General features: G+C 43.8%; 1 protein-coding gene across 2 annotated transcripts; it reads right to left on the bottom strand.

The window, feature by feature from the left end:
* Positions 1-1473: 1473 nt before the first annotated feature.
* On the bottom strand, positions 1474-12678 carry tcf19l (transcription factor 19 (SC1), like). 2 transcript variants are annotated; one of them, XM_030064381.1, is made up of 6 exons: positions 12345-12678; positions 10880-11914; positions 8718-8887; positions 7517-7907; positions 6404-6905; positions 1474-4412 (listed from the first exon to the last, which is right to left on the bottom strand). In XM_030064381.1, the coding sequence occupies exons 2-6, from the start codon at positions 11148-11150 to the stop codon at positions 4070-4072; spliced, it is 1677 nt and encodes a 558-aa protein (XP_029920241.1). In that variant the 5' UTR covers positions 11151-11914; positions 12345-12678; the 3' UTR covers positions 1474-4069. The 2 variants fall into 2 exon arrangements, with proteins under 2 accessions (XP_029920241.1, XP_029920240.1); XM_030064380.1 differs by having other exon boundaries at positions 12492-12678.
* Between the last annotated feature and the right edge of the window lie 3319 nt (positions 12679-15997).

The raw sequence follows: 15997 nt of genomic DNA, 5'->3' as shown, positions 1-15997 counted from the left end.
TCCGAGGCAATGCAAATGGGAAACAGCACAGACCTGCAGAGTTCTGCTGGTCATAAAGTTAAGCTGCTATATGGAGCAGATACTGTCCTTTTATTCATTACTGGGTATAAACCAGTCATGCACTGGTAATATGATGACTACAGCGACATAAACTAAGTCTATAAAACCTGCAAAGACCGTTTATTTTCTTTGCACACTTAACTGTTGAGTAATCTTTCATGTAAATTTATACTGTGGTAAACTATCGCAGAGCTCCCCTGCCTCTGATTCGGTTTGTTTCTTAAAACTGGCATAATTAGCTTCTATGCTTAATAATATGTTGGGTGGAAAAGGGTATCTTTGTCAACAACACATTAGCTAGGGGCAGTTTCAGTAGAAAAGTTTTGTAAATGACTTGAAAGGGGAAAAAAAAATGTTATTCAAACCCTAGTTTGTCCAAAAGGGAAAGCACCCATGAAAAATGCCTCAAAATGTAATGAAATGTGATGTGAATGAGTATCTTGGCCTTAAAGGTAGAGGCAGCAGTGTGACGAGCTGAAGGAGCATGAATGTCAGTGTGACCGCTGGACAAAACACTTGAAAGAAAGGAAGAAAAGAAAAAGGACAGAAAAATGCACACGAGGACAATAATTGGGGTTATATTATGTCTCTTATACTCTTTTTGGTCGTGAAGGTCTGCGTCACACTGCCAACTCTCACTTTCAGCCAATTAAAAAGTGTTCACTCGTTGAAAGGATGTGACTTTTAACACTTCGGAGGGTGTTTGTCTACCCCCCAAAAAAACTTTCAATCACTGTGCCTGTTTTCCACACACCACATGAAAGGCGCCTTACATGCAGACACAGGTTCACACCAAAAGCCACTACACACAGGATCCACCCGACACGAGACACCGGAGATGTGCTGAAGACGACACATTCTGTCTGAGCGCTGCTGAGGTTTGGAGAACACAAACAGGCAACTGCATGGAAGAGCTGGAAACCAAAGTCCTCATGAGGAAGATTTTAACTGCAGTGAACAATTACAGTCCGACCGGCTGATGAAACGGCAAACAAAAATCACTGAGTTTTTAACAAAATGCACCGATTGAAGATAACAAGAACACAGAGAAACTCCCGGCTCTAATCAGATTTTTTTTTTCTTTACCTGTGTAAACACTGTGTACTTGACAGGGCTGACTATGTCAACTGTATCACAGCATTGTGATTTTATGCTGAAGAGTTTTGCCCCTTGTCTGCTGCATGGCACAGGCTCAACTCAACTCAAAGTTTTGGTTTTCCATTGTTCGAAAGTTGTGGATAATACGTGGACCACAGTGCCTTTTGAGGTGCCAAGCAAGCTGGAACTCCCAAATACCGATTGGTCAGAGAGAAATTGAACAGCGAAACTTGTATCATAGTTTCACAGTTGATAATCTATCCATGTGAATATTTTTCACATGGATTTTACTTGTACTTATACTTATTGTTCATGTGAAGCAGCCATATTGAGCTGTTTTGTTTTTGTTTTTTTTGTTTTTTTAATAAACCACTCTTGTTCACCATGAGTGGAAAACAGTGGAAAACCGAATCTAGAAAAGTAAAGCAAACAGAACTGAGTAGAGTTGAGCTGGTAGCATGCGGTGGAAGAGCGGCATTACAGAGGTACTCTGTTACTGCAGCGTAGGGGATGTAACCTCACTGCATTTAAAAAAAAAAAAAAAAAAAAAAACTCATCTGCTGATCATCTGTTTATAGTGACATGCATAAAGTTATCATCACAACCCCATAATGAAGAACAGTGTGTTACCTTTATCCAACAGGGCAGAGGTCAATACAATTTCAATTGCAATTATTTCAAAGTGTTGTGAAACTAGTATTGGTTAGATAGTAACAGAACATCGGTTAATCTGAATACAGAGAAGGTGTATGAACTTTAATGACCATTGTTTTAAATGGATGAACTTAATCACTTAACTGAAAATGATTGATCCTAACCCAGTCGTCACGGATTTCATATTTGTTTTTCAACTCTGGAATCAACATTAGTGAGCTGTGCTGACAGCTGAGGCGTTTCGTTGTAGCCTAACCAGTGATCTGCATGGTGAGCACAGCCACAGCGTCGCTGCATTATTTCTAATCTTTTCTCCAAGCCGCCTTAGAACGAGATATTCAGATTTGGCTGTGCAGAAAGGCGATCTGCAGTTTGAGCGTTCCTCCAGCAGGAAGACAGTCCACAATGTCATCTGTAAGCATGTTAAAAAAATATATTTTTATATATTTTTTTCCTTATCGCACTGTACAAGAATCAAGTTTCCATACATTTTTCTCTCCACTCTCATTTCACTTTAGGCAAAAATTGCAGGCCTGTCAAAGTGATATGATCAAGGCGAAATTGGAGGATGTCTTTCTACACGGTCAAACAGGCCTGACTGCTGCCGACACCCGCCCAGGCAAATTGTATTTTAACACGACCGTTTATCACAACTGCTCTGAAAACTATTATGGAAATTATACGAGCAGTTCAGAACAAGAGAAAGCACATCAACTGCCAACACTGAAAAACACCTTTTTAGTAAGACAAAAAGACAGTGTTTTTGTCCTGGTGAGCCAGCCCGAGCTGAAGTTTGAGATTAAATAAAAGGTGCTTTGGTGTTGCACTGCGGGCTCAACACTGTCTATTGTATTCCATTCAGGCAGCACCTAAGAGGATGTGTGTATACCTACTTTGTATTAAGAGCGGCTGGAACACACTGGGTTGTTCTTCACTGCCAAACTGGCCCAGGACAGAAACACCCCTGTTGACTCTTAAGAGCATTGCTCAGTAGTGTGAAGAGATGTATGATGGGGAGATGGAGCTGAAGGGAAGGCCTGAACCTCAAAATCATTCCAGATATCCAGAGAAAAATGACATTAACTCATCCCACTAGTCGGAGGGGGTAATGCAATTTTCTCAACTAGCTCTTAGAGACAGGAATCTCTTTATGCAGTTTTATCAACAGATGATATTTCATGACATTCGGTAAGTAATGAGCTCCCCCAAGCCAGCAGCAGCCACAGTGCCAGCCAGCACTGAAAGATTTTATAACGAACACTGTCCCACTGTACACAAAAGCCAGCAGCTGCTGCTGTGGAGGTGCCTTGAAATATTTGATTAGTGTCCCGAATGCACCCCTCATCAGCAGCAACAATGGAAGTCTGCTGACACATTTCCCTGGTGTTTAATTGTCTTGAACATCACAGCCAACCCGGAGCAAGCGACAGCCATGCAGGAGAGATGCACTGAAATACTTCATCAAGTTTTACAATCTCTGCGGCAGGAACACACCAGGTCTGTGCCGGGTTTTCCTCATCTAACCATTCTGACAGCTGACCAGCTGTTCTTAGGAGGTCCTGTTTTGCTTGGAAAGTAAAGTTGGCTGGTGAAATAGTGACGGTGGCTGCACTGAAACCTTTCAGGAAGTTTAATCGGCCTGAATAGACTCCCGGCCACGGCCAGCCAGCACGAAACATTTCATTAATCTTCCTGAACGCTGCTCACCCCCTAGTCAGCAGGACCTGCAGTGGGAGTTTGCTCGGAAACATTTCATCAGGTTTTGCTGTCCTAAACACACTTCTGCAGCCGGCCGTCGCCATAATGAAGTCGGCCCTGAGTCATTTCATCGCAGTTGAGCTTCCTCACTGTGAAGTTACCGGTATGAATCCTGAGTGTGGCTGGGGAAGATCGGCATGTAGAACGTGGATCAAACTCTTTCTTCTCCTCCCTCACTGATGATTGTTGAGGAGGGAGCAAAGCATTTAATCCTACTTCACACAGGCAAAGCTGCTCAGTGACCATTAAGACGAGACTGGTTGTGCTGGGCAACTGTGAACATGAGGCAGGGGCAGGGCTGAAGAAGAAACTTTCCCTAGGTAAAGCTTTAAAAAGAACAACAAAGAAACAACGACAACAAAAAAATCATCTCAGAAGCCACCACAGTGAGAGTCCGTGCCGCTGTGATTTCCATGTATGGCAATAAAATCTTGCAGAGAGGTTAAGACACGTGGTAACTAAACGGAAACATTTCATTCAGTTTCATCGCCCTGCCCGGTCAGCGGCAGCCGCAGTGGAAGTCGGCGTTGGGGTCCATCAGGAGCTTCTTGCGATCAACATGCAGGCAGTCTATGTGGTACCAGGCGTCACACACGTCGCACTGGATCCACTGCACCGTGTCCTGCTGGGGCAGGCGGCACCGCGGGGCCGCACACGGCTCCACCACCCCCGACAGGCCCTCCTCCTCCTCCTCATCGTCGTCGTCTTCGCCCTCGGAGGAGGAAGAGGAGGAGCTGGAGGAAGAGGAAGCTGAAGAGGTAGATGAGGAGGATGAGGAGGATGGAGAGGGCAGGGAGGGCCGGGGAGGCAGAGGGTGCTTTCTGGGACGCCCCCGCCGCTTGCTGCAAGACGAGAGGACGAAGACAAGCAGAGAGAGAGAGAGAGAAGAAAGATGGAAAGCAGTGAGAGCAAGAAGGAACAACAGAAAAAAGAAGCGATCACAACAATCAGTTCAACCTAATGGATATTTAACAAAACCCACTTGGACCCACTTGTTCCTAACACATTGCTTTTTCATGATAAACTGTTTGCATGAAACCTTTTTGTGAATGCATTCTGCATTTTGCCTAAACCTCATAGGAGCAGCACAAGACCACTGCATGCTTTAAATTTCTTGCATTTTAGTTATTTAGTTAGTTTTTATTCATTAATCATTATTTTTCTCCTTACAACAGTTTTCAGAAATGTGCAAATTAAATACCTGGAGAAGGAATGTAGGCTAGGGAGTAGGGAGTGTAATGAAACTGTGACAACAGTGTGAGAATAACAAAAGGTTAACATCCCTAATGAAAACACATGGCGTGTGCTACATCACCCCATTTGAAACAGTTTTTTTTATTTGGCCCAGTGAATGTGTACATTTTGAAAAGCATTGTATTTCATGTCTGCATCTGCCAGTGGGCCTTCACAATAAAAGCAGGCATAATAATATGTCAGTTCCACTACAGGAGAGACTTTATGTTCTCTGCGGTTAGGTGCATGTGTTGGCATTTGGCCAAAAGAGTTGGAAAATACTGGCACATTGGATACTGGCAAAAAAATCCAATATTGTGCATCTCTAGTGGGAGGGAATTTTCCCAGTAGCTGCAGGTCACATTAGGCCCCTTTGAGCTGCATTGATAGGACGTACCGTCTCCATGACACCAAGGCCATCAGTCTGGGGCTCGCCAGACACAGGGGGACCAGACCAGGCAGATTGATGCCTTTCACAAACACAGAGCTGTTCACCTCCAGCATACTGAGGTAAGATACCTCCTTTAAATAAGGCATGCCGGTGAGCAACCCTCAGAATTGGTGTGGTACGACACAGTGTTCCCACTTTTAGCGTTCATACTCTCTTCTCTTCAGCTGGGCATCGATAAACATCCTTTGCATAAGACATCACAGCCTCCTGAGATCTCCTTCACTCTGAGAGCTGACCAGAACCTCACTCTTTTCCTTCACACCTGGTAGTTTTAATTTGCAGAGTGGGTATGTAGCAAACTGGAAAACTGCATCCAGCTTCTTTGAACTCAAATCCCAAGTAAGTACGATGTGAAAGTGAAGGCAAGAACAGGAAAGGTTAAGCCAAGTGCCTGTGTAGTTATGACACTGAACAAAGAAAAAAAGGAATACTTATGACGTCTTTCTCCCTTCATTGTCCAGCATTTCAACCCAGTGTGGATTTTCTCATTGCAGCACCTCACAATGTCAAAACCTGTGAGATTCGGCTGGCTCATGAGGCCGTCTCCTCTCCCTGGAGATTCCTTCTCTCTCTTTGGTTGATGGGACCGGCCGCACACAGGCACAAAAACGCCCGACATGAGCAAATTTAAAAACACGCGTCAAATGTGATATATGTGGGGCACAACTGACCTGCACTGACAATGCTGACTCATCTTAAGAAGCGTCGAACTGTTTCAGAGAGTGATGATGAGAGAGGTAATGTAAGTCAGTTGCATGTAATTTTTTTTTTCCACCAGAAATGTATTTTAGCGCCTGTGAAGGTTGGAGCACAGCGGGTAACCTGTCATGTGTTCAGAACACCCAATAACTCTCTCTCTCTATCCATCCATCCATCCATCTCACACTTCTGACATACTGACATCACAAATTATTAACAGCAAAAACAAAAACGTTTTAACTCGGGCGATGATGAGGGCAGATTTGTAAAACTACTGAATCCTCCTTGGCTATTTAGGGTGGGAAACTAATCTTCTGGTCATGGTGGCTGGTAAAAACAATTCAACCAGATGACTAGGTTTTGAAAATAACTAAAACAGCCTATTTAGATGGCAGTGGGAGTGGACAAATGTTTCTGTGTTGTATTGTGCAGCAGGGAATGTCAGATTACCTCGTGGCAAGGTGGAATCTGTTAAACTGCGCCCGGCCTCTCTCTTCGGCACAGATTCTCACCGAGGGCGAAGCTAGGTTGTAGCTCTCGCCTCCCACCACCAGAGGGGAGTACACAGGCGAGCTGTGAGCCCGCCGCCTCCCCCGCGGCGCAGAGGAAGAGAAGGCGGTTTTCTGCTGGCGGAACACCGGGATGCCGGCGTGCGTCGTCATCCGGATGTGCTGCGTCTCCAGCTCCTGCTTGTGAACGGCGAGGCTGGTGAAGGACGCCTGGTGGAGGTGCTGGTTCAGTTTGCTGTTGGTCATGGCTCCGTGGAAGCTGCCGATGGTCCTGGTGCCGACGGGGAAGGGCTTGGCGTCCAGCGGCCGTCTGACGTCGCTCTGGCTCTTGAGCTGCAGCGGCAGAGCGGGAGGTGAGCTGAAACCCTCCGATTCCGACTTGTAGAGCCGCCTCCTCTTCCTCGCCCTGGCTCTCTGTCCGTCCTCCAGCGCCACTCCCACGGCTGCACCACATTGAAAGAAAAACACGCTGGGATTATTTTTGCTGAATAGTAGTGAGACATCCAGGCACCGATGATTTCCCCCCCCCAGCATTTTTTCAGAACTACGCCTTTGTGCTCCGTTTCCTTTGAATCGCTGAATTAACCGCAGCATCGGTCTCTATTGTTGTGTAATTTCCTCTCATTTTCATTTATTTACTCTTTTCCTGCTTTATTTTGCTTGCTTTTCATTGACTGTTATTCTCTTGCGGCAAAATGAGATTTAGTTTCAGTGAAAATTGTTCCGAATAAACGATTTACGATTTTCTCAGCGTGAGTAAAATGAAAGATTTTTTTCCCTGACATGCAACTTGATTACTCGGCCGGGGATCCTTCACACTACAAGACAACATTATTTAGAAAGTTTTTGAAAAGGCCCCCCCGTGTCTTAATGTCTTCTTGTTTTTGTTGTTGTTTTGTAAATGTGTTCATTTTCCACCTGTGGTGAGGAATAAAAAAAAAAGTGTTAAAGAGCCTGTCTGAAAAACACCCTCAGCCCCCTGCAATCTAAAAAAATTCATCAAGTTAATAATGAAACTTCAGTATTTTTTTTCCCCTCATTTGAACAGCCATACCTGCTCGGCTCCGGGGCTCATCGGAGCTGTCGTCCTCGAGCAGCACGGTGTGAGCTGACTTCCTCCTGCTCCGGGACGACTGCGGCAGAGATTTGGTCGAGGGCATCGAACCCGCAGAGGGGAAGGACGGCGGCGTGGAGGGAGGCAGCAGGGAGGAGAAGCCCATCAGAGGAGGCGAGGAGGACGAGCCGGGGTCCGAGGTGTTGCCCCCGTGGCTGTCGCTCCTCTTGAAGGTCCAGGCGCTGCCCCTCATCTTGCTGAGGCTGCCGATCGAGTTGAGGATGACCGTCGCCCGGTTGATTGACAGCTTGGACAGGTCCAGGTTGGGCGCCGTTTTCCGGTCCAGGCTGGTCCTGATCCGATTCTGCAGGTCAGAGGAGAAGGTGCCCGCCTAACAAACGAAACAATGCCATCAGTTCTTGTCAAGCTAAACTGAATTAGTTGTCGGTGTCCAAAATCAACATCTGTCATATATCAGCAAAATTACTTCTCAATGAAAAAAAAAAAAAAAAAAAAACATACACGGCGGTAGCATTTGAATTCCTTGTCCTCTGCCTGTTCTCAATCTTTGAAACTATTTTTCTTGTCTAGAAAAATGAATGTTGCTGCATTTCATTAGTGAGCAAGCTTCTACAATTATCATATCACCTCATTATACAGATGGAATGGTGCTGAAAATGAGTAGAGCTGACCAATTTCGATGAATTATTTTGGACAGTAAATTATTCTCTGCAGGTAATTTGTTTTTAGTTTACCAGCCCTCGGCAGAACGGCCAAGAAAGTAATTTCCAACATCGCTGTCCATCACATTATGCCGTCCAACAGACAGCAGTGCCTTGTAGTTTAAAATGGGCTCTCACCGTTTTTAAGCATAAATGACCGCAGAGGAAGTCGAAACCCTGTCATGCTAATACCTTGCTCATAAGAACACTGGGCTACATGAGGAGTGAAACCCCGAACCCTGTCATGTCGGTGTTACGCACCATCAAATAAACCACACTGGACCACAATGTCTCTTTCTTAATCACTGTCATGGTTTCAATTACAATGCAGCCGTTGCCTATGAAATAATGCAGTGCAACATGATGGTTTAATGCCTGCTGGAAACAAAATGTGAGGCACCACAGTAAACCTGTTGGAAAATTTATTTTAGTGGTCGAATCTCTGACTTGAATTTCTGTCCCCCAACGTCAAAGATCACCTTTGGGATTGTGATGGCATCAAATTCGAGCGGGCGAACTTTGACCTTCTGGAACAGGAAGTAGAACTCCGGGCTCCCGGGCGCCGACTGGCCGCCAAAGATCAGCGTGTCGCCATCGGAGAGCTCCCATTGGACACCAGGCTGGAGGCGGACCTCGTTGACCCAGGTGCCTGGCAGCACGAGAGCAGAGGAGGAAAGGTTTGGTTTGTTTTTTTTTTCTCAAGTACAAGCGGTATGCCGGCACATAATTTTTCTCTGTTCACGAAACAAGATGATTGTAGATTGTCATTGGCCGCGCTGACATTGACAAGAGACGAGTGAAACAGCTCATGAATCATCCGAGCTCTCTCAAAGTCAGATGAGCAGCGCAAATGAACGCACACACACAAACAAACAGCGGCTTTGTGGTTGAGGACGATGTCACCTCGGGCCAGACGATCACAAAACTTTTTAATATAAGAATAAACTCCTGACAAACAAGGCAGAATAAATCAAGCTGACAGAGGCTCACAATAAAACTTTTTTTTTTTTTACTATCAATATGTTTACAGCTTCCAAAATTGGGGAGAAATGTAAAACAGTCTGTGAAATGGACCTAAAATTGCAGAGCTGGAAGGCTGTGTGGCAATCCAACGGCCATGACAGCGCGGCACAAATGAGAAATGCGCGTTGAATACTAAAATGTAATTTTAATAGCAAAAATGAAAAATGTGTGAAACAGCCTGTGAAATTACTTGAAAAATTAGGCAGTAAGAGTGCAGTTTAGATTCGGAGGCTGTCTGATCGGTCCCATACTGTTCATCTCCTTTAAGAACTCGCGCTTCTCAATTTTCGTCCGCTCTCGGCTCCGTCCCGTTCGGCTGGTCCCTGCACGGCCCGGGTCTCAGCGGGGAATGTCGACTGTGCCGGTGATAAATCTTCCCCACTGACAAGATATTTCCTACAGTATATCATTTACCGGCCCTACACTCGTCACATCTGCCATGCCGCCAAGTTTGTTTTCACCTAAATTTGTTTTACTATTCCACTCTTTTTGCCGTTGTATCATTTCCATTTCATGGTTCCACTTCTCCCTTTTCTGTTGCTGGATGCTCGTTACGCTTTCAGTCGTGGAAACTGAAGGATAACAAGCTCCTCTTTGGTTGAGAAAATGATACCGTGTCACCATGGCCGACTTTACAAATATTTTTAAAAATCACATTTAAAATACCATGTTTTCCTCTATTTAACTTGTTTTCTACATATCTTTATTGTACTGTGTGTTACTAGATTTTATATTTATTGCATTATAGATATAGTTTGTTAACTACAGTTATTTTATCCTGTCAAGCACTTTGTACATTTACTTTTTTTACAATTGTTACATAAATAAAGCTATCATTATTATTATTATTATTATTATTATTCCCTTTGGGCTGATAAAAATTGTACAAAACCCCACTGTATAATCTGAAAAATACATCTTGGTCATGGTATGAGCTTGACTGTTTTTCTTAGCTGCTGAAAAGTTGATACTTTGGGTAGCAGTTGTTTGTAATGTAAATGTGCTTCTGCCGTTGTACGTGTGTGTCTGAGCATCTACCTTGTCTGTACATCTGCAGCTGTGTTTGGCCAGTTAACAGAGGTGTGTGTGTGTGTGGGTGGTGTTTGTATTTTTTTTTTTAATCAGTAAACAAGTCGAAGGTAGTTTGTGTGTGTCTGCTTCTCACCTCCTACAGGAGTCAGTATTTGTATTTCTGTCTGTCACCAATTTGGAGTAGGTGTGTTTGTGTATATGTGTGTGTGTGTGTATTTGTAATGCATCATTTCCCCAGCTACAGTTTTTACCATTTGTATTCCTGTCAGTCAAAATGGAGCGCAGTGTGTGTGTGTGGGTGCACCTTCATCTGTGAGGGCCAGTCTCCCACTACATCTGCATTTCTCCCAGACAAGCAGTGTAAGCGAGTGTGTACACTGTTTTTTGTTTGCGTTTGTCTGTCTGTAAACAAGTGTGTAAGTGTAACGACAAGTGTTTGCGCTTGAGTGAGGTTGTTTCTTTCCCTCGAGATGTTTTAGTGTTTGGACTTCTGTAGGACGATGTCTGTGTGTTTCTCTAATGTCCATGAGTCAGACTCTCCCCTTCCCTGACGGTACAGGTGTAAGAGTGTGTGTGTGTCTCTCACCATGGCTGCTCCTGTCTTTGATGTGGACCCTCCAGCCCTCCTCCTGCGGTGCGGCGCCCCCCGCGCCCCCCTCCCTCTCAGCGTGCAGCTCGGCGTGGATCCTGGACACCGAGGCCGAGTCCAGCGTGACGTCGCAGAGCTCGGCCGCCCGGCCCAGGCGGAACACCGACTGGCTCAGCGCCGGCCGGAACGTGTACAGGTCCCGGGCCGAGTCGCCCGCCGCCGAGCCGATCCGGAGCAACTGGAAGCACGGCTGCACCCCCGACAGCATGACCGACAGGCTGCCCGGCCGATCAGATTGTCTGCCACTGCTGCACCTCCTCCACCCCACCCAGAGGCCTCACCCTACCTGAGACAGGTGACGACTTACAGGAGGTTATGATCCATTGTTGGTTAAGACGCTGTTCTAGTAGATACGAGTCAAACTGAAGGCATTTGTGCTCTGCCTGCTAAACATAGGCCTATAAATATTGCATTGCAAAACAAAAAAGCCTGAATTTGATGCACTGAGTCTAAAGGATCCAGGGAGTCACCTGGGCTATACGCAACAGGTGTTTCTATTAGTATGGAAAGCTGACGTCTTACTATATCCTGTTGCTGAATTTATGAATAAATAAAGAGGATATAGAGCACTGTATGAGTTGGCAGACTGTGCAAATGAGTTCTTACACTGTATTATCAGCCCAGGCTCAAAGACACTAAATCCACCGCAGAAATGTGAAGCATAAACTAGTTGATTTCAGCTTCTGTGGCAATGTGGAGAGCCACTGTGTGACTGCGCTGCTAATTTGCAGCGTCTGAGCGCGGTGACAACTGAAACGGCATAAAGTTTGACAGCCGTGACCTTTTCTTCTTTTTTTTTTTTTGTTACACCGCTCAAATTATGGCAGCTAATATTCTAAAGTTTAACACTTGTCAGCTGAATCTGTGTGTGTGAGAGAGATTAAAAACCCCCTAGCTTTTGACATCAATTGACATCAGCAGTCTCACAGGTCGGGAAATCTGACAGGGTGTAACAGCTGTGGATTGTCTGATCTGGAAGAAAACAGAGGAAAAAAATCATGAAATAAGAACAACTAAGGTTTAATTGCCGTACTTAGCGACAAAATGACAGTTTAGGCTTTAAGAATGTAATATAAGTGACATTTCACAGAACTTAAAAACATTAATAAATAACACCGCGACGCCCAGTCACTCATGCGTGGCTTCAAATCCACATAAGGTGAGAGTGTGGCAGAAGTATACAGAAGTTAAATTTAGCTCACAGAGAAGTTAAAAGGTAAACATCAACTTTTTGGCCTTTCTAACACGCACTGCAGGTCATGCGTGGCTCGCGTGCATGACTCAGTGACGTCTCGTGGGATCACGGCACAAAGCGAGACACCAAAACCGATGCAAATGAACGGCTTGTCATATAAAAACAACATTTTTGCGTTGCTTCACCTCGTCCAAACAAGACATTTACCTATAGTGCAGGCATCGTTTAGCGTGCGGGAGATTAAGCCAGCAGGGAATAGCGCTTTTCATCTTATGCCAGCAAGCAGCAGGATGAAGCTAGCTAGCGTAAGTTCCTTGTAGGACATAATGAAAGTCAAAGCTCGCTGCCACTTACAACAAAAACACTGCCTCACACCGACTCTGCGTGAATTACTCCCCCAAAGTTGGACCAGACGCCGTCGATAATTCCGCTGCACTCGTCCACTTTCGCCAAGTTTGATATTTACTGCCCTATTTCTGCGCCGTTGTTTGCCTGCTCTCAGTGCGCTTCTTCTCCTCCTTTCCTCCCAGGAAGTCCTTTGAAATTTGGCGCGCCAGTCCGGGGGCTTCCTTGCGCTGAAAGTGGCGTCACTTCCGGCTCCTCCCGGATTGGATGAGCGCCAGGGCGCCTTCAGCGGGACAGGCCCATGTGAGGAGGCCTGGGGCCGCGGTGTCAGAGCTGGTGTGGGTGGTTTTCTTTAGGATCAGCCCGTCTAAATTCAGTCTGGCCGCCCTTTTGTTTGCCTACACACACCAGGCTGGCACACTCTAAGTACACACACACAGCACTCATCACACTATGTAATAAATTTATATAATATTTTACATTTACATCAGGGTATTTTACCTTTATATAGATATTTTACATTTACATTAAATTATAAGAACCAAAATATAATATAATATTTAGGTCACATGCCCTGCTCCCTTTCTGCATGCATAAACAAAAATAACAACCATGCATCCAAAAAACAAAGTGCAAAAGTCAAGGCCATAATCCCCTTACAACAGTTTTCGGTGCAAAGTACAGTTTTGGAAAAATGAATCGAAAGGGAAAGGAATAGAACTAGGGCAAGAGCTAGAGTTTTTTTGTTTTTTTTTTTTAAGATGGAGAAAAAAACAAAAGTAATGTTTTTCTTCTTAAAATGTATGACTTCATTTTATGTTGGAGGGTGTTCATCTTCAGATGATTACCACGTGGAGGTTATCTTTTAACAAACTAGTATATCACTGATCTCTGGGCATGCATATGCAGCTAACCTGCAGTAGTGCCTTTCACAAAGATACAGGGCAAAATATTAGGTGTCCATTTGTTCAGATCTATGTTGGAAATGGTTAAGGATTAAAGAATACCTTTGTGATTTAAATACAGAGAATATACTTTATTTTAATCAAAAATGTAGTGCAAACAACACCAAAAGTAATGAGACAAAAACAATCCTTTTGATTCTCTGTCTTTTCAAAATTCATTTAATTGGCATTATTCATTCATTACAGAAAAAGAGAAGCCTTAGAAAAGTTGTGCAGGATGCCAAAAGGTCTTACAGAGTATATAAATAGTCTTTTATTAATTCTTTGAGCATACAAGGGTGTGTGGTTGTTTGTTCATGGCAGTACAGTGAAGTATCATAAATGTCAATGATTACCCGGCTTTGGAAACTGATCAAGTGAATTCTGATCCGTTCACATGAACTCTCGCAAAATGAAAGCAAAAACAAAGTGAAAACAGGGACTTTCATGCATTTCCTGAATATTTGTGGCAGATTTCCTCTGCCTGCAACCAAACCAGCCGAGCGCATGGAGCAGTGTGCTAAATCAGGCATGAGAAAATATGTACACAGGCATAGGAAAACCGTCTGAAAGGACAACCAGTACAGGAACAGAATGTAACTGTCTGTGCTCAGGAGTCATAAGAACTGTTTTATTTCTGGTCAAATTCAAAAAATTAGGAATATGCCCTATTAGCCAAAATATAGATGAATATTTCTTTATGTCTCGCTTGTTACTCCCATTGCAATTTGGCATTTGAAAGATCAGAGGAATTATTCTCTTTTACTCCACACAGACAGCCCTTCATTCTTACACTGTGAAGCCAGAGGCAAAAAATCTCCTAATAAGTGCCAGCACCATCATCATCATCATCATTATCCTCATCATTATCATCATAATAAAAATGAAACTATTCTGTTACAAACAAAAAAAGCACACCAATTTACAAACATAAGACAAAGGGGAGCAGAAGAGATATGTCTTATGTGAAAGGATGTAGTTATTATATTTTTGCAGAAGCAAAGTAATATTGACAGTGACAATACATCTCCTGACATGAACTTAACAACCAGAAGGATCTAATTTAGCCTCAAGAGTCGCATCCTGAATCTGGGTTACCCAAAATCATTTTGCTGCTACAACAATTTGAGATGTAGGGAAACGATGGCGTGTGAGCCACATCTAGTGTCATACGAGCAGATGAAATCATAAACAAGCAAAAATAATAACAAACCATAACGCCTTGTTTAATTTATAATCAGATTTTCAGTCAACATTAACATGATAGTTTGGAATGGACTATGGCAATTATATTTGATGTGATGTTAAAGGAAAACAACAGTGTCACTCAGAGTTACTTCTCCCAACATTTAGTGGGCATTTCCCGTAATCGTTTTGTAGCACAAGATGATTAGGGGAAATGAGAAGACACAGATGTAACAATAAAGTTTTTTAAGGTGAAGTGTTTAACAGGATTATTTGGCCGTAAAACAGGCATCAAGTTTGGCGAAGACATCCATTGTTTCTGTGGGTGTCACGTGACCTGACAACATTATGCAGCACTGATATGAAAACAATCAACTCAGGCATGCTGAAACACCAATTTTTTTTTTTTTTTTACAAAACCAAATGAACGCTTCATGTTTTCTGTGATGGATTATCTAGCACTGCGGAGGCTGTTTTTCACACTCCACAGAATGAATGGCAGCAAATGGCTCCTACTGAAGGGAAGAAAATGAACCCTGATGTCCCCAAATACACCGACTGTGTGCACACAAAACATGAATTATGTAAACGAGAGGGGCAACAGAGTACATTGGCACAAACCTCAAAAAAAAAAAAAAAAAAAACACTGATTTTTTTTTTTTTTTCATTTAACAGCCACTCCGAATTGAATGCCAACAGAAAAAAAGATGATCTTGGAGTGAGGAGGATCTTGGGAAACCAGAGTCTGACCGGAGAAACTCAGAAGATCAGGATGCACTCAGGAGGCGAGCTCTACAGAACAGTGCAATTCATACTACGATTATGATTATTAGCTATCACCATCACGCCTGCTGTCCCACAAGCAATCTACAGGTCAGCATGCTGCAGTTAGAGTAACTCTTAGGTATACACCGGGACAGCAGTTAGAAGCTATAGTACCATAGTAAGGAGAAATACCAAGCACATTATTAGCATGGGAGTTAGTCTTTGTGGTGCTGAATGTGATGCTACAAAAAAAGTTCTGGGGATGAAATGTATTCAAGCATGTCCACTTTTAAAAAGGATGCATCATTTCCAAAAAAAAAGCCGCATCTCGTTTGGGAAGACACAACGTACAGCATCCAGTATGCAGTGGCGCTGTTTGATCAGTCGTGTGTGTTGTGTCGAAGTTGTTTTTTGTCCCAGAGTCGACGCGGATTAGTTGGAAATGAATCATCATTTTTAAGAATACCACTGTAGTATTTATTCTCTTATAAAAAACATTCTCAGGTGCTGGGAGTATGGCGGTAGGGAGATAAGTGTGACCACACTGAATCCTTCAAACAAACAGGGCAATATGCATTATTCACTGATTCACAATGAGGCCCAGAGCAGGAGTGCTGCCGA

The sequence above is a fragment of the Myripristis murdjan genome, chromosome 11, assembly GCF_902150065.1.
Source record: "Myripristis murdjan chromosome 11, fMyrMur1.1, whole genome shotgun sequence".
Classification (NCBI taxonomy): domain Eukaryota; kingdom Metazoa; phylum Chordata; class Actinopteri; order Holocentriformes; family Holocentridae; genus Myripristis; species Myripristis murdjan.
The sequence above is the reverse complement of the archived record's forward strand: the minus strand, read 5'-3'. Positions and strand labels throughout refer to the sequence as shown.